Source organism: Microtus ochrogaster, chromosome 10, assembly GCF_000317375.1.
Source record: "Microtus ochrogaster isolate Prairie Vole_2 chromosome 10, MicOch1.0, whole genome shotgun sequence".
NCBI lineage: Eukaryota > Metazoa > Chordata > Mammalia > Rodentia > Cricetidae > Microtus > Microtus ochrogaster.
This window is the reverse complement of record NC_022016.1, coordinates 39,077,558-39,101,209: the sequence shown is the minus strand read 5'-3', so window position 1 is coordinate 39,101,209 and position 23,652 is coordinate 39,077,558. Positions and strand designations below refer to the sequence as shown.

Genomic DNA, 23,652 nt, shown 5'->3' with positions numbered 1-23,652 from the left:
CACTGAATTACACTGCAGTCAGTGTGTTTTGATTTAATGGAGATATCTTGGTGAATTACACTGAATTACACTGCAGTCAGTGTGTTTTGTTTTAATGGAGATATCTTGGTGATTTACACTGAATTACACTGCAGTCAGTGTGTTTTTGTGACGTTCCCTCCAGCAGTTTTGTCTACTCTCTGTAAGCAGCAAATGAGTGTCAATGCAGTACAGGCAGAAATGAAGGTAAGTAAGAAACCTTGCGGATAAATACCAGTATTCAAACGAAGCATCAATTTCAGGATTCTATGACATGAACAGACACGTTGCTTTTATCTTACTCAAGATGCATATTAACTCTTCACAAATGTCTAGAATGAGGTCATAGGAAACTGGAGAGGAGGAAGAGCAATCGAGCTTGCAAAAGCAAGTTGCCACCAGCCTCTGCAAGCACCTGCCTTTTGTTGAACACACTCATCACCTCCTCAGGCTTGGGTGGGAACATGTATGGCACAAGCCTGCCTACCTCATTCCAACTAGTGCAGTGCTTCTCAACCTTCCTCATGCTGTCGCCCTTTAGTACAGGTCCTCACGCTGTGGGGACCCCAACCATAACATTATTTTGTTGCTACTTCATAACTATAGTTTTGCTACTGTTATATATCATTATGTAAACATCTGTGTTTTCCAGTGGTCTTAGGTGACCCCTGTGAAAGGGTCTTTCAAGCTCCAAAAGGGATCGAGATCCACAGGTTGAGAACCACTGACAATAGCACTTTGTAGTAATAGGTGCAGCTGGGCTGCGTCCCCAGCACCCCGCTGCCCGCAAGGCTAGCTTTACCTGAAATAATTACACGGACACTGTATTCTTTTAAATACTGCTTGGCCCATTATATCTAGCCTTTTCTCGGCTAACTCTCGCACCTGGACTAGCCCATCTCCAATCATCTGTGTGTATAGCCCACAAGGTGGCTTACCAGGGAGATTCTAGCCTACGTCCATCCTGGGTCGGAGCTTCATCGTGTGTGCCTCAGAGAGCAGAGCTCTCGTCTCAGAGAGCAGAGCTCTCGCCTCTGCCCGCAAGAGTGGAGCATCGTGTCTCTCTGAAGCCTCTGCCCCTCAGAGGAGAGCTGTCGAGTCTGACCTCACTTCCTCTTCCTCCCAGTATTCTGTTCTGTTTACTCCTCCCACCTACGTTCTAACCAATCAGGGCAAGCAGCTTCTTTATTTAATTAACCGATGGCCTTCCTCCATCAGCACTTGGGTAAGGAAAGTAGAAGACTGAAGGATACATTCCTAGCAATCAATCAATTTGACAAGGAAAACTGATTATATAGACTGTTAAGCCCAAGAGTAGAAAGCCTGGGTAATTGGAATTGACGACTGCTTTCCCACACTGTTTTAGACAGCTATGCATGTTTGTCCACGACTTTCTCCATCAGTATCACTTGAAACTACAACAGTTAGCTGGCGAAATTTGAAGGCAGTTCTGCCTTTAGATTGTGTGGCCTTGGTTCTCTGAGCCTCCTATCTCTTTCCCCATTTTCTTCCAAGAAACTTACAAGTAGCTGATCAAGTTCAGTCAATAAAGTGAGCTTGTCATACATAGCTCCTTCTCATGTAAAGTGAGGCTAGTCTGCTTCAAAATGTTTACTGTGCGTGGATGGGGATCAGTTGATAGAGTGCTCACTATATGTAGAGAGCCCGCCCTTTGGGGGCGGGACGGCCTCGGGAAAATCTCTATAAATTGGGATGCACAAACGCTGGTGACCCCTTCTTCCTGGCTCCTATTTCTGGGCATCGCTGGAACTTCGGTTGCGTGAGTGCTCCTTTATATTAAAGTTGTTTTTATATTATACCAATTGGCCTAAATTAATTTGATTCGCCATCAACTATACACAATTATACTCAAAGCCCTGGGTTCAATTCCTACCTCCACATACACTGGTGGTGTCTTGGAAACAGAGTTCAAGGCCAACCTGGGCTATATGAGACCTTGTTTCAAAAAACAAATTTGGGGTTCTATCTATGCTATTAAACTTTAAATGGTGTTCTGGATTTTATACACTTATGCATAAATGAAATACATGGTGATCTTCACAGAAATCACATAATGAATTACAGAAATAGTCCTGGAAAAAAGAACCTTCCATTTGATCTTTATTGTTCTCCCTTTCCACTTTACTGCATTTACTCTGAAAACTCTTCTGTTTCCTTTAACTCACTGCTGTCCAATCTTAGACATCTAAATGCAGGTACATGCACTTCAGAGCTGTGCGCGCCCCTTTGGACCACTTCAACTGTATCCTGAAGTTTTTAAATATACTGTAACATTCAGTTGTAAATAATTTGGAAATTCCTGGTGATTTCCTTCCTCTTCAACTCATGAAGTATTTAGGAGTGTACCACAACTATGTCTTCCTTGTTTAAAAGCAGCTGCTCGAGAGCTGTATAGTGTGGTTTAAAGAGATATAGTTCTTTGGGACTTTTCATGGAAAAACTGTTTGCCTCGCCCCTCATGTCCCCTCCTCTGAGGCATTCACTTCCACGTCCCTTTAATGGTCTCCTTTTATTTTTGCCACTATTTCTCTAATAAAACATTTTCATTACTTCATCTTGATTTTTCCAGTTTAGGCATTATCCATTTACCATCCACTACCGAAAACGAAGTCAGCTTTCCTGTAATCACCAACCACAGCCCACTCCCTGCCTCATCCATGCTGCTTCAGTCACTCCACCCAACTCCAACAACTACGTCAGAATCTGAGGAATTTGCATTAAACCAGTGACCATGCATTCTTAGGACCATATGAATCTTTTCTGTAGCCTCACTTTATACTATACAATCGCTGCTTTTCTGTTCTTGCTCTTCTGGTTCACAGCAGAAATGATGAGATTTCTGTATTGTGTAGTAAAAACATTTAAAATCTAATATACAATTTCAAATGTACTCTATATTTATGTTGGTTAGTATTCTGACAATTTAATACAAGCTAGTATCATCTGGGAAGAGGGAATCTCAATCGAAAACAATGGTGCCATCATATTGGCTTACAGGCAAGACTGTAGGACATTTGCTTGATTAATGATTCATGTGAGAGGGCCCAGCATACTATGGGTAGTACCACCCTGCTATAGAAATTTGCATTGGGGACTGGAGAGATGGCTCAGTGGTTAAGAGCATTGCCTGCTCTTCCAAAGGTCCTGAGTTCAATTCCCAGCAACCACATGGTGGCTCACAACCATCTGTAATGAGGTCTGGTACCCTCTTCTGGCCTGCAGGCATACACACAGACAGAATATTGTAAACATAATAAATAAATAAATATTTAAAAAAGAAATTTACATTGGTATAGATCTTGGCCTATGATACAAACTTAGGTCAGTTTTGTTATGTGTATATTTCTGCTCTTGATTAAGGTATTGTGTTTATGCAGCTCATTTAAAAATGTAATGTATAATTAAGAAATATAGGTTAATAGTCATCCATGATAGTCAAGCTTATAGTCACATGTTAGTTAGGTTTTCTAGATATACAGAGATATATTTCAGTTAGATAGTTCTTCAAATCTTTCAGAGACCTTCAGGATATGGCATTTAAAATGTTTTAAGAATTTAGGACTTTTCATGACAAGGAAACTCATTTGCTTCTGGCAGCACCAATCTACTTCAAGAGGAAGATGGGCACCAAAGAGGCTTCTTACAGTGTTGGTTAGCCATTTGGGCAAGAAACTGCTCTTGCTTGGACTGCTTGATGGTATGCTGTATGAACTGGACATGCAGCACTCACATCACAGAGAAATGACTGCTGAACTTGTGTAAAGGTGAGACAATCCTTGGAGGTTCCTGCTTCATGAAAGAGTCTGCCAAACATTCTGCCAGGACACAAAGGAAAGTGACTGACAAACTGCTAATATAGGTGGAACTGTCTTTGAAATTTCCTGCTTCATGGAAAAGTCTGCTGGATACTATCAGCCTATAGGCTGAAGATGGATGCCCCAATGTTACAGAGGAACTTTGGGTGACTGTCCAGGCAGTGAGATGTCTCTGTCAATTCTAGAGTTTTGGAAGTTGCTTACAAGGCACTTCCTGTTTATTTAGGTAATATATTCTTCTGGAGTCTTTGATGAAGTTGAAGAATAGATATAGTTATATTTTTCCTTAGTTATGATAAAAGATAAAGTAGATATAAATATTGTAACTGTAATTCTTGCTTGATAACTGTTTTGTTTTTCTGTGTTAAAGTTAAAGCCTTTTTGTTTAAACAGAAAAGGGGAAATTAAGGAGGTCCTTCTGTCTATGGCCAAACAGTATTGCAAATAATATGGTTTCTGTGTGATTATTTCAGGGCTGAGCAGCCAGGAACAAACTAGTGGCCTCTTACAACACCACCCCTGGATGGGCGAGCTTGGGTTGTATAAAAAACAACAAGCTGAGCAAGCCATTGAAACAGGCCAGTAAGTGGTGTTGTCCATGCTCTCTGCTTCAGCTCTTGCCTTGAGGTTCTTGCCCTGAGTTCTTGTCCTGGCTCATGATGGATTATAAACTATAAACTGAAATAAACCCTTTCCTCCCCAAGTTGCTTTTTGGTCATGGTGTTTAGAACATCAACAGAAAGCAAAGCAAACAATATTTTTGTTTATTATAATCACCAACATTCTGTGCATTATATTACTAAAGAATGCTTCAATAATGCTATTTCTAGGGATATATCTAACGGTTTATTATTATGTTTTTAAATTTACGTGTGTATATGTGTGGGCCTGAATGTATGTACATGTAACTAACATTTGTGTACAGGTGACTGACAAAGCCAGAAGAGGGTATAGAATCATCTGGAACTGGAGTTCTAAGCTGTTGTGAGTGGCCTGATAAAGAGTGGTGGGAGAACGGAAGCCAGTCCTCTGCAGGAGCAGCAAATGCTCTTAAGCCCTGAGCCATCTCTCTAGCCCATTGGGTCCACATCTAAAGGAAGTAGAAATCAGTGTGCTAAAATCTACTATACCCCCATGTTCATTGCAGCACTAGTCACAATAGTGAAGATATGAAAGCAAACACAGTGTCTTTTAAAAAGTGGATGAAGACAGTGTCCTAGGGCTGGGGGGTATAAGGTCAGTGGTAGAGTATTTGCCTAGTATACAAGCCATCCTAGGTTCTTTCTCAGTACCAAAACAGAAAGAGGAGGGGAAATGTTGCATATATACACAATAGAAATACCATTTAGCCCTCAAAGGGCCATGGGGGTGGGGTGACACACAGTAAGACTTGTCCTTTGTGACAACATGGGTAAGTCAAAACATTATGCTAATTGAACTAACCTTGGTGCTAAACAAATAATGTGACTTCATTGATGTGTGCAGTCTAAGGAAGATGATTTCACAGAGCAGGATGATATGTTATCAGGACCGAGGGGGAAGTGGACAGGGAAAGGGGATGCTGACCCAAATACATGGAGTTTTTGGTGTCTTTGAGACAGGGTTTCATTATGCCACCCACACTTGCCTCAAACTCACTATGTAGCCTAGGTTGGCCTTAAATTTGCAGCACTCTTCCTGCCTCAACTTTCCAATGTCTGTAATTATACAGACACTGGTTCTTTACTGTGTGTTCAGGCTTGCCTTGTGATCTAGTTCATGGCCATATGCTGTGGGACAGTGCTCTGTACATTTGTATTTTTAAATAAACGCTGATTGGCCAGTAGCCAGGCAGGAAATATAGGTGGAGTGACCAGGCAGGAAGTAGAGGCAGGGCAAGGAGAACAAAAAAATTCTGGGAAGAGGAAAAGTCATTCTGTAGTTGTCACCCAGACACAGAGCAAGCAAGATGTGACAACCTTGCTGAAAAAGGTACCAAGCCACATGGCTAACACAGAAAAGAATTATGGTTTAAGATGTAAGAATTAATTAATAAGAAGCCTGAGCTACTAGGCCAATCAGTTTATGATTAATGTAGACCTCTGTGTGTTTATTTGGAACTGAATGACTGGTAAGACCTGGTGGGACAGAAACCCCCAGTCAACAAATGGTGCCCAACGTGTGGACAACTGCATCCACAGAAAGCCTGGTAGAGCTTGGGAAGTAATTCTAGACAGAAAGGAATACAGTTAAGCACGGCTTATTGATAGCCGCATTTTCTCAGATGGGCTCTGTTTGCTAAAAGCAAACATGTCTCATTTAAGACAGGCTTCCTGATTCAGCTTTAGCTGCAAAAACTTTGCAGCCCTTTTAAGAGGCTCTGCCACAAAACATTTAAATGGTTTTTATGAATAGCTGACTGCATACTTTTTGGTGGTGACAGGGACCTTGAAACACCATACAATTGTGGCAATAAACATGGCTCTGGCCAGTACCTCTGCCATGAGGCTAAACTCTCAGAAAAAAGCTAAGGAATGGGTTGAATCTAGCCATCAAAGTTACGGCTTTAATCCTAGCCATATCGCTTAGCAAATTGAAGACGAATGTGATCAGAAAAAGAGAAATACAAGTAAATACAGATTCAAAGACAGAGAAGAAACCTCTAAACAGTTTACTGTGTGTTTAAAAATACGTGTAGGCTTGGAAGAAAAAAAGAATAAAGTCCTTAAAATAAAAAAGGAAAAAAAAAGAGAGTAGTTGGGTGTGGTGGCGCATACCTTTAATCCTAACACTTGGGAGGCAGAGGCAAGAGGATCTCTGTGCGTTCAAGGACAACCTGGCCTACAGAGTAAATTCCAGGACAGCCAAAGATACACAGAAAAACCCTGTCTCAAAAATCCAAAAACTAAAAATAAAAAATAAAAGAAATAGAGGTTCAAATAAAGGGACGTAAAGATGAAAAATACACAGAGAGTCTGGATACTGTATGTTATTGTGCTGTTATAAAATTGTTTGATGGCTGAGGAAGGAGCAACAGCTGCTAAAAGACATTTGATTATAAATGCTGCTGGATTAATCCAATATATATATATTGAAAATGCTTTGACTTTAAAATTTAAGTCAAAAGATATCTTACTTTGGAGAAAGGGTTTTGTTTTTGTTCCCACAGGAAATGAGGGACTGTGGATTCATTCTGTGTTGAGAAAAACCAGGTTTGACCAAGGAAGACCCCCCTGAGAAATCTCTGATAGGAGCAGATGGCTCAGATGTCTGAGTTCTACATCCAGAACAGTTCAAAGACTGCTGACTGAGATGATCAAGCCTCCCTCACAGGATACTCCAGTCAGAACTTGATCATAATTCTAAATTTTCTTTAGGTGCTCAAGATTATCAGTGCCTCCAATCAACAGGAAGTATCCTGGAAAACTATGCCCACATTCCCAAAAAATGGACTATGGATGTTTGCCTTTGTTTAGAATGTTGGCTACAAGTTGTTATGGATAATGATCAGTAGAAAAGCTAAACAACGGAGATCTGATTCAGAGTTCTTATTTAAAAAAGGGTGGGGGAAGTGCTATGGGGCAACAGTCTGTACCCTGTCAACTATATTATAATAAAATGCTGATTGTCCAGTAGCCAGGCAGGAAGTATAGGTGGAATGACCAGGCAGGAAGTAGAGGCAGGGCAATGAGAGCAGGAGAATTCTGGGGAAGAGTAAAAGTCAGTCTGTAGTTGTCATCCAGACAGAGAGGAAGCCAGACACAGAGCAAGCAAGATGTGACTGCCTTGCTGAAAAAGGTACCAAGCCACATGACTAACACAGACAAGAATTATGGATTAAGATGTAAGAATTAATAAGAAGCCTGAGCTACTAGGCCAATCAGTTTATGATTAATATAGACCTCTGTGTATTTATTTAGGACTGAACAACTGGTGCAGCCTGGTGGGACAGAAACATCAGTCAACAGCCGTGTGTGTGCGCGTGCGTGAATTGGACCTAGGCTTCAAGCACACTAGGAAAACACTCCACACTGAGCTATGAATACATTTCCAGAATGGTTTTGTTTCTGTAAGCATGCCACATGTACTTGGAAATAGGATCACAGTGAAGTCTGAAAAAATTTTCTCAAAGTGACCATCACACAGATCAGCTATATAATGAAATTAGAAATTAAAACAGTAATTATTGAACAAAAATTCACACATCTGGCAGTGAACTATATTTATAACAAATGAGTTAAAGAGTCACAATCTACATTACAAATTAATTTAAATATAAATTAAATTAAAATATAAACACAATACCATCCATCAAAAATGTCCTATAATAGCTTCATTGTAAACATTCTTTTCCTTTAAGTGTCACAGTTTTTCTGTACATGTTTGTTGTCATTTTTGCAGTGCTGGGGATGGGACCTAGGCTACACCACTCCTCTATATCTTCAACCTTAACACATTTGCAAATTTCTTTGTGACTGACCTGTTAATCTTAGGTCCAGGGGAGTGACTTGTTTACTTCACCTATTTTATTGTGTCACTTTTTCCCTTCAAGTTGCAAATTCAACTCACCTTCAACTCCCCCCCCCCTTTCTCTCTTTCCTTCTTTTTTTGAGACAGGGTTTCTGTGTAGTCTTGGTTATACTGGAACTCTCTCTTTGTCCAAGATGGCCTCAACTCAGGGATCTGCTTGTCTCTGCCTCCTGAGTGCTGGGATTAAAGGCATGTATCACCATGCCCAGCTCATCTTCAATTTCCAATCAAAGGAGGCCTTGTTGCAGAGGTGCCCCCCCACCCCAGGGGAAGATTATCTGAATGTGGAAGGGACCTCTCTATACCCATAATTCTGACTCTTTTCAGGTGACTCTGGGGCCTCATGATCAAGAATGGCAAGCCAGCCCTTCTGAAGCAGCTAGAGTTTTACTAGTCTTCCCAAGCACAAATGAAAGCATTTTATGGCCCCTAGCCTTCTATGGAGAATAAAACTTCAGGGTCAGCTCCTGTTCATGGCACTGCCTCTTTGGCACTCTGTTGGAAGCAGTATATCACTGGGGGTGGCCTTGGACGGCTTAGACTGGTGCCCTCGGAACTTCCTTGCTCTGCTTTTGCTCTTGGCTTGAAAATAGAAGCCCTTAGCTTCTTGCTCCAGTCACCATGCCTCTACCCTGCCATCTCGGACTCATCCCTCTGGAACATAAGCCTCCCAAAGCTTCCCTTCCGTAAGTGGACTTGGTTGTGGTAGTCCATCATAGCAATGGACAAGTAGCAGGTGGCATACCTCTTAGAACTCTCCCTCACAGATCATCACCAACTTCCAAAAAACATACAACCACCATGGAATTGTTTTTTGTAAGAAGAACTACTTTCATAGAATTTAAAAGGAAATTGTAGAGAAGTTGCATTCAGAAAAGATGTGTTTAGAATACAATTCATTTTTTTAAATGACAAAACAAGCAAGATAGTAGAGCCAGTTCAAAGGATACAGAGACTGAAATTACATGCACACTCATGTATTCAATGGAGATACTAGGATAAGGCTACATAGGTAATATTGAGGTATTAGTTAAGAGAATAAGACAAATTTTGGGAGCTGCCTACACCAGTAGATGGAAATCATTTGCACTCATGTCAATTGACAGAGAAAGTTTCCAGTGCACCCGGTTTATATAAGAAATACTCACATTCTCCAAAGGATAGGAGATGACACTGCCCGCAGGGAGAGCCAGTTTGTCCACTCCCTTCACCATCACCATAATGGTAGCCCGTGGCCGGTGGAATAGGTTACCCACTGCAAGCCCTGGCCAAGACAGGTCCTAAATGTTGAAAAGCACAAAATTTTGCTTAATTCTCAAGTATGGAAACTGTCTCCGCAGTATCATCTAAAACTAGACAAGGGGTTCTGGGACAACACTGGCTGGAACATCCAAACAACAGCTACAATCTCCTAAGGGGCAGCATGGATGGCTGTCTTCTTCACTTTTTTAAAATTACACTAATCAGAACGCTCGCTCCCAACTTTTATGTAAAAAAAAAAAAAAGCAAGCGAATAGAGAAAACCCATGTGTTCTGCATTTTCCAGACTCTGAACTGTTGTTCTCTTCCCGCATCATGTTTTCCATTATGCACAGCATCACTCTTACCTTCTGCAGTGACAGCAAGAACTGTCGAAATGCTCTCTACTAAGCACTTTATATATAAAATCCCTCTTACCAATAACTATTTATAAAGCTTATTTTAACAGCCATTTGTGGTGAAATTTAAGCTTGTGGAGTACTAGGTACAAATTTCACCCCTCAGTGTAAACGACCAATCTTGCTCACTTTGGTTGTCCAAATGAACTGGAGCGCATGGGCTATACCCTTAGCCCAACTGCCAAGCAGAGCTGCCGGTTTTGAGAGTGCTTGGAGTCTAGAAGTGACTGATGATATCAGCAGCCAATTTAAAGTGGCAAGAGAGAGTATAATGACAAGACAGAGCAGTGGCATCTCCTCCTCCTAAGCTCTGAGCTTCAGGCCTCTTGGAGTGAATGGATCTAGGCCCCTCTACTAGTTCTATCGCTAGCCAGGGACTACCACAGGTCAGTGACATTCTAGGAAAACACAGCTACCAGCTGCATCATTCTATTCTCGGATAAGAAATGTAGACAGGTTAGCATTTGTAGCAAATCTATTTCCTACACTAAAAAAAAAATGACAGCCTATTAATAACAGCACACCTATAATATGTAAACTACTACGTGTCAACTAGAAATAAAAATATACTTAACAGGAAGTAGAAAAAGACAATATCTCCCGAGTAAATTGGGAGCATGGGGATCTTGGGAAAGGGTTGAAGGGGAAGGGAGAGGCAGGGAGGGGAGCAGAGAAAAATGTAGAGCTCAATAAAGATTAATAAAAAAGATTTGAAGAATACCTACTAATGGAAATAAATCTCTATATATCTAGAAAACCAAAGAAAATATATATGCTTAACATACTAGAGAGATACATCCTACACACAAAAGTTCTCACAATGATGAATACATGTTCTCATAATGATGAATGAAGACTTGGTTTTAGAAGCACTTACCTAAGATTACCCCAAATACTAATGAGCCTTTAAAATTTTGTAATCTCTGGCAAATGTACCTATGTGTTTGTTGCTCTGACAATCGGAATAAATCAATAAAAAGGTTTTAGAAGCAATTACAACCATTTTTTTAGTACACATACTTCTTTCACAGAGAAGCCCATGGACAATGCAGCCACATCTGGGATTCGATCTCCTGGTATGGGCCAATTTCCATTTCGAAAAACAACAGACCCTGGCGATCTTAATATGCTAAATTCATTCCCTAAAGCACCTGAGGAGAGAACAGATTGGTAAATGAATTATCATCATTTTATATATATAATTGTATCCATCTTGAAGTTTATTAAACAATACATTTATTAAACAATACATTTTCCCATTCCTCACTGGCTGAACATGCTAAATTATGTTTGGACAAAGTACTGAATTTTAAACATGGAAAAATGTGGGGCGGAATGCTAGGGATGGAATGCCATGTCTTTATGGCACAGGTACACATGCCATGGCAATTGTGAAACCGTTAGTCCCAGATGGAGCTATACTCTGAGTACCATCAACAATTTCCCCCCAAAGTATCACTCTAAGAATTTAAGTATTAAATATTCTGTTGGAACAGGGTACATGTGCAAGAGGAATTCCTTTTTAAAATTTGTTGTTGTTGTTTTTTCGAGACAGGGTTTCACTGCAGCTTTCGTGCCTGTCCTGGAACTAGCTCTTGCAGACCAGGTTGGCCTTGAACTCACAGAAATCCACCCGCCTCTGCCTTCCAAGTGCTGGGATTAAAGGTGTGTGCCACCACTGCCTGGCTCCTTTTTAAAATTTTAAATTAGCAAATATTAACTCTGGATAAGGACTTTCATTATGGTATTTTTATAGATATATAATGAATTTTGATCCTATTTACCCATTATCCTCTCATCTCCCCTATTCCCACAGACCCCCCCTTCCTTCTTCGTAACTAGTCTCCTTTCTATTTTCACGTCTTTTGGGGGAAGTGGCCCCTCAATGAATTTAATAAGGTCTACAGACAGGAGCCAGAGTGAAGGATCCTTTACAGGTGTATGAGCACCTTACCAATGACTACATCAAGAAAATCCCCCGCCCCTGCAACCATGAACTGCTTATAGCTCCTCAGGGATGGGTGGGGCCTCATGAGACTCCTTCCTCCAGTTACTGCTAACTGCCTATAAATCCTCAGGGAACAGTGAGGCTTATGAGCCCTCCACAGTAATGGCGCGAAGTTGATGGGCCCAATCTTGTGCAACTAATTACAGTTACTGTGGGTTCAAGACTGCCATGATCATGTCATGCCTGTAGACAGTGTTCTACAACAGCCTTCTGCTGGCTCTTACATTATTTTTATGTATTTGTTTATTACACATGTATGAGTATTTGCCTGAATGCATGTTTGTACTTGGTGCCCTCAGACCAATAAAGGGCATCAGATTCCCTAGAACTGGAGTTTCAGGTGATTGTGAGGCACCATGTAGGTACTGGCAACTGAACCCAGGTCTTCTGCAAGAGTAGTAAGTGCTCTTAACCACTGAGCTTCTCTCTAGCCTCGGGCACTTACCTGCTTTCTGCCCTCTCTTTCAAAATATTCACTGAGCCTTGAAGAAGTGAGAGAAGGTTCTACTAATGATGTTGATAGCCTCCTACAGATGGCCCTTAAGAAGGGAACGTGGCAGTTTAGCAAGAACAGAAATCAGTGGCAGTTCTCTGGTATTGAAAAGGCAAAAATGCCAAAGCCCTGGCACTAAAAGGGAAGGGAAGCTGGAATCTTTGAATTATTCTGCCATCAGACTTCTCTATAATATGCATATGTATGACATTCCTGTTTCACTATAATACTCTGGCAGGCTAACATATCCTTATAGGTTAGTATATCTTAGGATATCACAGGCATAAGGATGTCAATGAAGATTGTCAAGGATGGGGGCGGTGCACATGTTATCAGCTGGCATAAAACACTTCAGTCGTCAGAAAACTAAGTCCAGGAATAGTGCTTTCAGTTGCCACATCAGGAAGCGAGCAAAGGTACCCTGTAGTCACTAATGACTGAGAGTGTTTGGCACCAACAGCTAAGTCAAGGACGAGAAGAAAGGAGCTGCCTTAAAGGCCTCCCCTAAGGATGGACTATTTGCTTCTTCACCAGTGTTTGAGTGATCTGTTTTGATTTCCTGGTGCTGGGGATGGACTCCAAGGCTTGAAGCACCCCACGGCTGAGCCACACCCCCAGAATGACAAGTCATCAATGGAAACTTCTGGGTTCCTGGGAAAACATTAGTTCCAAACCCCAAAGCAACCTTGGCGAGGCCTACAGGGAAAGAGAGGCTTTGCAAAGGCCTGGGGGTTACTCCCTGACCTCAAGAGCCACCTTCAGAAGTGGGAGTGGGGCGAGAGCAGCCAGTGTTTTGGCTTTGCAGTGCTGACAGTAAATAAAAGGCCTCAGGAGGGTGTGGGTGCACTAGGACCAGTTAGGAGAAAGCAAATGAAAGAACTTATCAGAATGCAAAGGTGTCTGGAACCAACAGACATCCAGGTCTGTTACCTTCAGGGCAAATTCAAAATAGAACACCCCAGGCACCTTGACAGTCAGCCTTTCTCTGGAAAGGCTGGGAAACAGGTAAGAAGCCCAGACTTTCCAAGCTTGCACACTTTCCAGGAATCTATCAAGCCTTGCAGATAGCTTTGTTCTGAGACGTGGTCCCACGCCTTTCCAATCCCACGAGCTGGCCTGAAGTAACTGCCTCACCTTTGAGGTGAGATTCAACCGGAGCAGCACAGCACTCTTTACTGGCCCACTGCTCAGAAAGGTGATCTTGTCTAAACTTGCGCAAGCTGCAGGCACCACACCTCAAGGATGCCGGGCAGAAGCTGTCCTTCTCAATGCTACTAGTGATGGGGGCATGCCCATCAGTTAGGCCAGCTCCACTGTACTAGTGTTCTAGCTCTTTGGAAAACGTGCCCTTGTGCTGAACTGAAATAGGCTGCCTAACCTCCAACTTCCTAGGCTTCCATGCCGCTGGTCAATCTCCAGATAACCTGTCCCCAGGGAAAGTCTAGAGTCCAGGTCACCTGCTTCTTCTCACATCTCTTCACCTCTAGTCATGAGAGATAAAAGAACACTGAGCCTAACACAATCTTCGGTCCCACTTTCCTCCAGACTTTCATTCATCCACTAAGAAGTTATTCCCTCACCGTCTATTAACCTAGCTTTTTGGTCACGACACATCAATAGCTAAGTGACGACATGGAGAGGCATAACCAGAAGACCCTGCATTACCTAAGCTAACGGAAGGCAGGGATTTCAGTGCGTCTACGTTTCAAGGGCTGAGAAAAGCACCTGAAAGCCACTGCTCAGTAAATGCGCTGAGTTGATGAGCGAATGAAGTCACACCTGAAACTACCCACGCTCCCCCTCTCCTGAGCAGAAAGCAAGTCGTGGGTGCTGCCACTCTCAACTTAGAACCACCAAACCCTACCGGTGGCTTGCCCAAACCAAAGCATCTCGAAATCAAACATGCTTCCCTTTAGGGGGAGAACCTAGGGACCACACAGTCCACTCCTCTGCTTTTCTACTTCGTCTCACGCTGCCTGCTTTGGCCCCCAGTCTCTGACCACTCCACCGAAACACAATTCTCAGCCCTTAATTCCCTAACTTCCCCATGCATCTGACACTGGCAAGTCCCTCTTTGAAATCCCATCCTGGGCTTGATAAAGACAAGGCCTCTGCCCTTCAAATTCCTTGACTGCTGCTGGGCTAGCTCTCCTGCTCGTCCTTTACAGCTGCTGTGGCAGGCTTTGAGGGTCCGCTCTTTCAACAGAAGAATGGGAAGTGAAAATAGCCCATGCATCTACCTGTCTTTATGATACATATGCTACACATGTGTACAATAATTGGTTACAAAACACACATAAAGGGAATTTATAATGTTCTTCCCAATGTAATCAGGATAAAAACCCAAGTTTAAAACATGACCATTCCTAGTTTAAAAAAAAGGATTTAACATGGCCATTCCTACTTAAAATAAAAGGATTTAAAAAAAAAGCATACGTGGAAATTCTAGTACATTCCCCAGTATTCAACTGAATCATGCTTCACACTCCATTTGAAAGATCAGAGGACTCAATTCTGTGTCATGCTCCCTGACTTGAGCCCATATACCCTAAGGTTGCAAACACCCAAAACACTGCCAGCTCCCAGATTTTATCCCCAGTCTAGATCTCCCCAGTCTTAGGTCGGACTCAGCATCCTATTGCCATTTTCTTCCAGGTCTCACGGCGGGCGCGCTTAAATGCTACCATTGCTTTGAACCTAACTCACTAGCTCTCGCAGACTTCTGCAGTCTCTCCGAGCCAGCTGCTTAAACACTTCCTCCTTAAACCCTTCCACAGCGCCACAGCAATCAGCCACTGCTTTCAGCTGCTCTTCTTTAGAATTATTTCCTGAATCCCATCACCACCACGTCCGTTCCTCACCAGGTTTGCTCTAGCTGGCTGCCTAGTACCCTGTCAATCCACCCTAGGATCCAGCTTTCTCTTCATATTTTCAAAATACAGATCTGTTTATTCATCCTCTGCTTAAATGCCAGTGCTCACTGCCTAGGGCCTTGCAGGGAAATCCAAAATGTCCCCTGGACACCTCACTAGCCTGATTTCTGAGCTCTCATCAAAAGCTCTGCTCTTCAGTCTCCAGTGCTCATGCACACGCTGTTCCACCTAAATTATTTTCCCCACCTCAACCTTTCACACAGTTTTCTCAGGAGGTACCTCCCCTGGGAAAGTTCCTTAAGCCTCTCCACTTTGGGGTTGAGAGGTAGTGCCCCTTCCCTGGAGAACTCCACCATCTTGTGCACTGAGCTTCTTTAAATGGTGACTGGAATCAGTCAATTTTAAAAAGGGGGGAGGTTGCTTCTATCCTCGAGGACATCAGTTACCAAAATCAACCCCCTCCTTTATATTTCTACAAATTCCATGTGTTAGCTCTTGGTCCTTCTTCTCCCGAACTTTCCAAATATGCCTCAGAACATGTTATTCAGAGCCCAAGTTCTCTAGTTCTCTCTACTTCCCTAACACTGTTTTGAAGTAAACAGTGAAATCAGAGCTCTTAAAGATGTTTTCCACCAAATCACACTTAGTCATTGTGGAAAATAATACTGTGTACTCACCTGACAAGACCCAGCAATGCAGAAGCTCAGATTGTTATGTGAACTAGACCATTTTAGCAAGGACAGCATGCCCAAACCACGCGGAGAAACAATTATTTTATCCTAGACAAAAACCAAACCAAAACCCTAAACCTCACTGCCTCAGAATGTCATGGAGCTGAACTCAGTGGCACTCTGAAGGCAGAGACAGGCAGCTCTTTGAATTCCAGGCCAGCCAGGACCTCAAAAGATACCAGGCATGAAATTAAAACATGGAATTTCAACAGATGCCTAGTTAAACCAGGGTGCGAATGAGAAAATTTTGTTTTTAACTTTGAAAACTCAATTAAAACAAAAGATTTTTCCTAAAGTATATATATATATATATATATATATGTGTGTGTGTGTGTGTGTGTGTGTGTGTGTGTGTGTGTGTGTGTGTGTGTGTGAGTGTGTGCACTTGTGGAATCCAAGGTCAACCTCCACCGCCTTGTCTCAGGAACTGTCCACCTTGTTTTTCAGATAGGGTCTCTCATTGGGACGTGAAGCTCATCCATTAGGCTCCAGTAGCCAGCAAGGAACTTCTAGTGATCTACCCGGTCTACCTCGCCAGCCCTGAAATTATAAGCATGCACCATTGTACCCAGCTTCGTATATGAATGCTGGGGTTCACACTCATTCTGCATGCTTTTGTGACAAGCACTTACCAAGTACTTCAAAAAGCCCCAAAGTATCTTGATAAATAAATCAGAAAGGCCGTTCCAGAGCTAACAACAGAAATGAAAAAGACCCAAACACTTGGAGGCCTGGAAATAATTGTAACTATTAAGACAGAACACTGGGCACCCCAAAGGGGGCGGGGGGGGGGTAAAGCTTTGGTTTTCAAACTCATCACTAGTCTTTTTCACTTCAACTGCCATTCCAGAAGCAGGACCTCTCAGCATCTCACACAGCATAGGCATAAGATATCCTTGCCACAAAACACCCATTCCTCCAAGATGTTCTTCGCTGGTTGTTTTCCAAGAAAGGGTTTCTCTGTGTGGTTGTCCTGGAACTCACTCTGTAGACCAGGCTGGCCTACCTCTGCCTCCAGACTTCTGGGATTAAAGGTGTGAGTCACCACGCCTGGCCTGCCTCCACTTGACTTCTTGTTCCCTACTGTCTGCAAGCCCAGTCTCTGCCCCACTACTCCCCAGTTGTCACACAGCATTCCCTGTGCCATACAATAGAGAGTGGAGATATAGACACTACTTGGAACTCAACTGATCTGCCTTTGGATCCAGTTCTGTTACACACTACCTGTGTCATGCCGGCTTGATTTAAAACTGCCAAAAGAGGAAACGCTCTTCTAAGGATTACTGTAAAAAGAAACGCCATCACCACATGATTCGCAAGCCACAGGCCAAATGTTAGCTCATTTCCACGCTTCTTGTTCTATGTTAGAGAACCTAGGCTCCACTAAGAAAGCTACCATTTATTTGACATGTGACCCTAAAAGCATGACTCACAATCCAGTCTCTACATCCTTCAAATTGGGAACTGAAATCAATAGTGAGAGATTGTCTGCGTTCGCCTGAAGAAATAATCACATAAAACAAACAAACAAACCCCGAAGACTCAATTTTGCATCCTGATGGAGGCAAATATGAGGGAGGCAAGGTTTCATCCATTGTTAATAACACCATTAGAAAAGAAGTGGGGGGGGGGGATGACAGCAGCTTCAGCCGCTAAGCCGTTGGCTGGCTTTCCCTTCTTGGTAGTGGGCTGTGGTTCAACGGTGTATTGAGAAAGGCAACCGGTCCTCGGAAGGGCCTTGAACGGGGAAGGAGCGATCCCGCAGACGGGAGGACAGGGTCCCATCCGGCGACGCGCCTTCCCCCAAAAGGCTGATGCTGGTTCCGGAGCCCCCCGGGGGGCCTTGCCCGGCACCGGAGACCACCAGGCCGCATCTCCCAGGCTAGATCACAGATAGGAGCCCAGAGGAGGGCCGCCTAGCCCAGGCCGCCCCCACTGCGGCCCCCGCCCGCAGCCGCGCCCGCCCAGGGTCCCCGCGCTCCTCGGCCTCCCGCAGTGCACCCCGGCTGCTCACCCGTCACCAGCAAGGACAGGAGAGCGACGATGAACACAGCCATGATGGCACCGCGGCTGCAGCGGAGATGGGCCACACGAAAAGGGACGTTAGGACTCCAGGGAGCACCGCCGCCCCGCCGAGTGACGCGCTCCCGAAGGTTGCGAGTCCTACGCCCCACCCCTTTAGCCGCCCCTAGGACTAGGTCTCGGCCAATCGCCAACTACGCCGCTGTACGGGAGAGACGTAGCTGGGGAAACGTCAGCGATTGGGACAGGACCGAATGTGATGGATGGAATTATCTGCCAATAGGAGTCAAGAATTTTAATAGCAGGGCGGTCCTGCCCGTCGGCACACAATGACCGGTCACGAGATGAAGGGTAGGGCCCGCGGTGAGAGCAGGTGGCCCCGCGGGTTGCAGGGTCTCAAGAAGCCACTGTGATGCTACCCCCCAGGTGCAGACCCTTTGCCCAGCCTCGGGTGACAATCTTCAACCCGGGTGTCTGTCTTTCCCGGTCTTGTGCCTCCTCCCGCTGCGAATGATAGCTGTGGGAAGCCCTGGGCCAGCTTAGCCGAGTCCACAGACCTTGAGCACCTGAGGGCAGGAAACCTGGCGCCTGGGGGAAGCCCAACCCGCCTAATAAAGGTGCTGCTCAAAATATAGGACTCCTGCTGGAATTTGAGTTGTAAATAAAAGATAATTTTTTAGTGTATCTGGAATATTTACTTTATATATACCAAAATAAGTATCCATTGTCTGAAAGTCAACTAACTGGGTATTCCGTTTCGATTTTTTATTGTTGATTCTTTTGAGACAGAGTTTCTCTATGTTGCCGTGGCTGTCCTGGAATTCTCTCGGTAGGTAGGTCAGGCTTGCTGTGTCAAACAACCTTGCCTCCAAACTGCCATCTACAAGGAGTGATCCGACAGATAATCAATTACTTCATTCTTTCCTCTCCTGATTTCTTTCTTTCTTTCTTTCTTTTTTTTTTTTTTTTTTTTTTTTGGTTTTTCGAGACAGGGTTTCTCTGTGGTTTTGGAGCCTGTCCTGGATCTGTAGTTAGAAAACAATGCCCAGATGATGACCTTGAAAGATAAATATGATTTTAATATGTAAGTGCAGGGTGTGAGAAGATTCATGTAGTATATATGGAAGGGAGAAGGCCTCTTTTTTGGGGTTTTTTGTTTTGTTTTGTTTTTGGTTTTTTTGAGTCAGGGTTACTCTGTGAAACTGGCCTGGCTGTCCTGGAACTTGCTTTGTAGACCAGGCTGGCCTCGAACTCACTGAGATCTGCCTGCTTCTGTCTCCCAAGTGCTGGGATTAAAGGCCTGCACCACCACTGCCCAGCGTATAGTTGAACTTTTAACTGTTTAGTTTGACGAAAGAGATGGGTAGGACATAGCTAAAAATTTAGGTTAAAAAATTAGTTTCTTTTTTTTCTTTCTTTCAGTTCTGGGGATGGAACCCCAGAGCTTTGCACAATCTAGGCAAGTGTTCTACCACTGAGCTATGCCTCAGCTCGAAAAAGCTCCAGTTCATTCAGAACACACGTGGAGCACGCCTCTAAAGCAGAGGGGAACGGCTCGCTGGTTCTCAGTTACAGAATGATTTTCTTCCTGGACTTGACTGAAGGAGAACAAGAAGAGCTGCAGCACTCCCAGGAGTTTTCCAGGTACAGCTTAGCCAACCTAGGGACTGGAATCAACGGTACGCTCCGCAAATCCTCAGAATGCAGTTTCTAGAAAGCACTATGTTTACCAAAGCCACTGTCAATTTCGAATGCGGTCTGGATTTTCTCACTTAACCTCAGGAAACTTTTTTTATTTAATTTATTTATTTATTAACCTCAGGAAACTCTTAACTCTCAATTTTGTGTTTTTGTCCGAGAGAGAATTTGCACAAATGTGACTTTAAGGAAATCTGAGGGGTGGGTGGTGTTTTTCTATTAGGAATGTAAAATTATCATATTGGAACCAAAATGTCTAAAACAGCTAATTTTGCCAACGTAAACTGTGTCATGACCACCCTGAATACTTTTTTAATAATTTAAAAATCATTTTTCAGCCAGACAGTGGTGGCACATGCCTTTAATCCCAGCACTCGGGAGGCAGAGGCAGGCCAATATATGAGTTCAAGGCAGTCTTGTCTACAGAGTGAGTTCCAGGATGGTCAGGGCTACACAGAGAAACCTTGTCTCAAACCCGCCCCCAAAAGATCAAAAATCAATTTTTTTTTTCAAGGGCCAGGGAGATGGCTTAACTGAAGGCACTGGCTGTGCAAGCCCGAAAATGTTAAGTTTGAGCCCGAACCAATCTGGGTGTGGTGGTGTGCATGCCAGCACTCCTGTATAAAAACAGGAAGCAGAGATGGGAGACTTATCCAGAAGTTCCAGGACCAGCTAGACTGGAGTACATAGCATAGCATTAGAAACAAGAGAGACTGTGCCCCAACAAGGTGGAGGCTAGAACCAACACCTGAAGGTTGTCTTCTACAAACACACAACACAAAATAAATAGATAAATAATGTAGTATAAAGAGAGGCCGCTTGCTTGTTCCCAGTCAGCTCAGACCTGAAGTAATCACACAGAAACCATATTATTTAAATCACTGCTTGGCCCATTAGCTCTAGCTTCTTATTGGCTAACTCTTACATATTAATTTAACCCATTTCTGTTAATCTGTGTATCACCACGTGGCTGTGGTTTACCAGCTAAAGTTCTGGCATCTGGTCTCCGGTAGGGCTACATGGCTTCTCTCTAACTCTGCCCCTTTCTCCCAGCATTCAGTTTAGTCTCCCCTATTCCCGCCTACCTAAGTTCTGCCCTATCAACAGGCCAAGACAGTTTCTTTATTTATTAATGGTTATCACAGCATATAGAGGGGAATCCCACATCAAAATAAAAAACAATTTAACATAAAATCACTTCTATGTGTGGCAACTAAAGTTCCATTTTTTGTCTGCCTCATGGCATGTTGGAGAAAAGTTTTGAGCAGGTGGCCCCGCAAGAATGTATCTAAATGGGCTGGAGAGATGGCTCAGCAGTTAAGAGCACTGACTGCTCTTCCAGAGTGGGGCGAACTCCTCAACCAGCGAGAAAGAACGACCACGGCACGAGGATTCTTCTCAGATCACGCTTTACTGGAGTGCACTTGGTTGAGAGATAACATGAAGCGAAGGGGCCCGAGAGCACTAAGGCAGCTGCTTATATATGGAGTTGGCACATGGGTTGTCCTGTGATTGGTTGTCACCATCAGCTGACACCAGACTGCATCGAGATAGGCCCAGGGACCCCCATTCACCGCGCATGCGGGAAGTGGGGGACAGGCAGCTCTCAAAGGCATCACCAAATATGGAGTATAACCGGCAAGACAGGATGTGGTGCCATCTTGCAATGGCGGTCCTGTCTGGCTCCCTGCACCAGAGGACCCGGGTTCAATTCCCAGCACCCACATGGCAGCTCACAACTGTCTGAAAATGCAGTTCCATGAGATCTGACACCTTCACACCAATGAACAAAAAGTTAAATAAATCATTTTTTAAAAAAAGAATGTATCTAAATGAATCTTTTTAGGAATATAATAAGGTAAAATGTAACAGAGCTTCCAGGATTTCAACTTAAAGAAACATACAACCTTTTCTGTTCTTAAAAGAATTCTAGTGGTGGCTGACAACTTTAATCCCAGTACTTGGGAGGCAGAGGCCGGTGGAAGGTGGACCTCTGTGAGTTCTAGACCAGCCTGGTCTACGTTCCAAGACAGGCTCCAAAGCTACAGAGAAACCATGCCTTGAAAAACAAAACAAAACAAACAAACAAAAAAGAATGGTAGGTCATTCTGATTTATTTTGATTGGAAAATAGCAAAAATTCTATTAAGCAGATTAGAATATAAAATAGCAAGCACAAGTCAATTTCACTCTTTCATTCTCTGTCTTGAGAAATACCTTTTTTTGAGACAGGGTTTCTCTGTGTAGCTCTGGCTGTCCTAGAACTCACTCTGTAGACCAGGTTGGCCTCTAACTCACAGAGACACGTCCGCCTCTCCCTCCCTGAGTGCTGGGATTTAAGGCCTGGCCACCATCACCTGGCCTCCTTTTATTTTTGTTTTAAACTTGTAAGTCTTTTACATCAAAGACCTCTTTTGAACAGAGGCATTAAAGAGGCATTAGAATTCAGCAAGATAAACACTGTATTAGAAAGCCTTCTGTCTGTGGCACAGTAGGAGGTGCTGAAACCTAGAGGAGAGTAAATGTCGCCAAGGTCACATAATGACTCACCAGCAGTTCTGCTTTCTGAATGCAACACCCTGGTTCAATCCATAGTGCTCTTTAGTAATCTTTAATAAAGAACTGGTCATGTGCATGGAAATATTTAGAGGTGGAAATGTGGCAGAACAATATGTGCAGTGATGATAGAAGTAGTATCTTACAAGAACACCCCCCCCAAAAAAAAAGAAACAAAAAAATTTAAAAGAGATTTCACTGACTTTTGCTGATTGTTCCTTCACAGTTCCTTGGATTTATCAGGTTTTTAATCTCAAATTGTAACCAATCTCCCTCAACAATGCAAAACATCCGTAATCCACCAAATGATCACGAACCACTTTCCCCACCTTTTGGGAATTTGGGTGTTATGTTTTCAAAATTACTTCCTGTTGTTTGGGGGTGACAGCATTTTGGGGGGACACTGAGAAAATTGAGATTAAGGTCAAGTCCTGGGAGACCTAGCTGTTATACAGTCTTGGTGTGATGGGAAAGCGCAGGGCTTCTCTGAAGTCCTGGCTGGATAGTATATGAGGCTGGGCTATCTTAGCTAACCACCTTGAAACTGTCCTGAGCAGTCTGTAGTCCAAAGCTGATACTTGGGTAGTGTTTGTAAGCTTACTGGCATTACACAATCCAGGTGGAATTGTTGTTGTGAGGTCCCATCATCCTTTTGGAGACTTCAAAAGTCACTGTTAGGAATGGTCATTGTTCACTACAGGAAACTCAAGCATTTTAAATATCATATGCAGCAGATCTCAGAAAGGTTAAAGGACCACACTCTGTTAAACACATCGGGGGGTACACAAACTTAGTTCCTAGTTACCTGCTTCAGATTCAAACCTGAAATCTCATATAGGAAGCTAGATGAAGCCTATTTCTAAAATTAGTGCTCTATATGACCATTAATATCATGACAGAAACTTTATACATACATATATGTGTGTATATACATATATATTAATCTTATAAATTTTTGGATATTTATACCTTAAGATAAGTTTTAAGGAATCAAAATAAAGCCAAAGGACTATAAGATTAATAGAAATATTAATTTTGGTTTTTCTTCTGTCCCATATGAGGTGACTCTTCTGACATGAGACAGAGATTTTTGATTTTCCTTTAACAAGCAAGAAGGAGAGAGCCATGTTTCAACTCCAAAGCCAGCTTTAGTTTTTAATTAAATTGGGACTACAAAATGACCGTTTTGCCTTCTATGTCTGTAGTGAACAACAGAAACGAAGATATGGGCAGATTTGTGAGATTTTATCC

General features: G+C 43.1%; 1 protein-coding gene across 1 annotated transcript in view; it reads right to left on the bottom strand.

The window, feature by feature from the left end:
* Atp6ap2 (ATPase H+ transporting accessory protein 2) overlaps positions 1-18,308 on the bottom strand; it is a 27,547-nt gene extending 9,239 nt beyond the window's left edge. The window contains exons 1-3 of the mRNA XM_005352856.1: positions 18,141-18,308; positions 11,042-11,172; positions 9,512-9,643 (exon numbers count right to left, since the gene is read on the bottom strand). Of these exons, the coding sequence (XP_005352913.1) occupies positions 9,512-9,643; positions 11,042-11,172; positions 18,141-18,183 (306 nt within the window). The 5' untranslated portion in view covers positions 18,184-18,308. The remainder of the gene's footprint in view (positions 1-9,511; positions 9,644-11,041; positions 11,173-18,140) is intronic.
* Between the last annotated feature and the right edge of the window lie 5,344 nt (positions 18,309-23,652).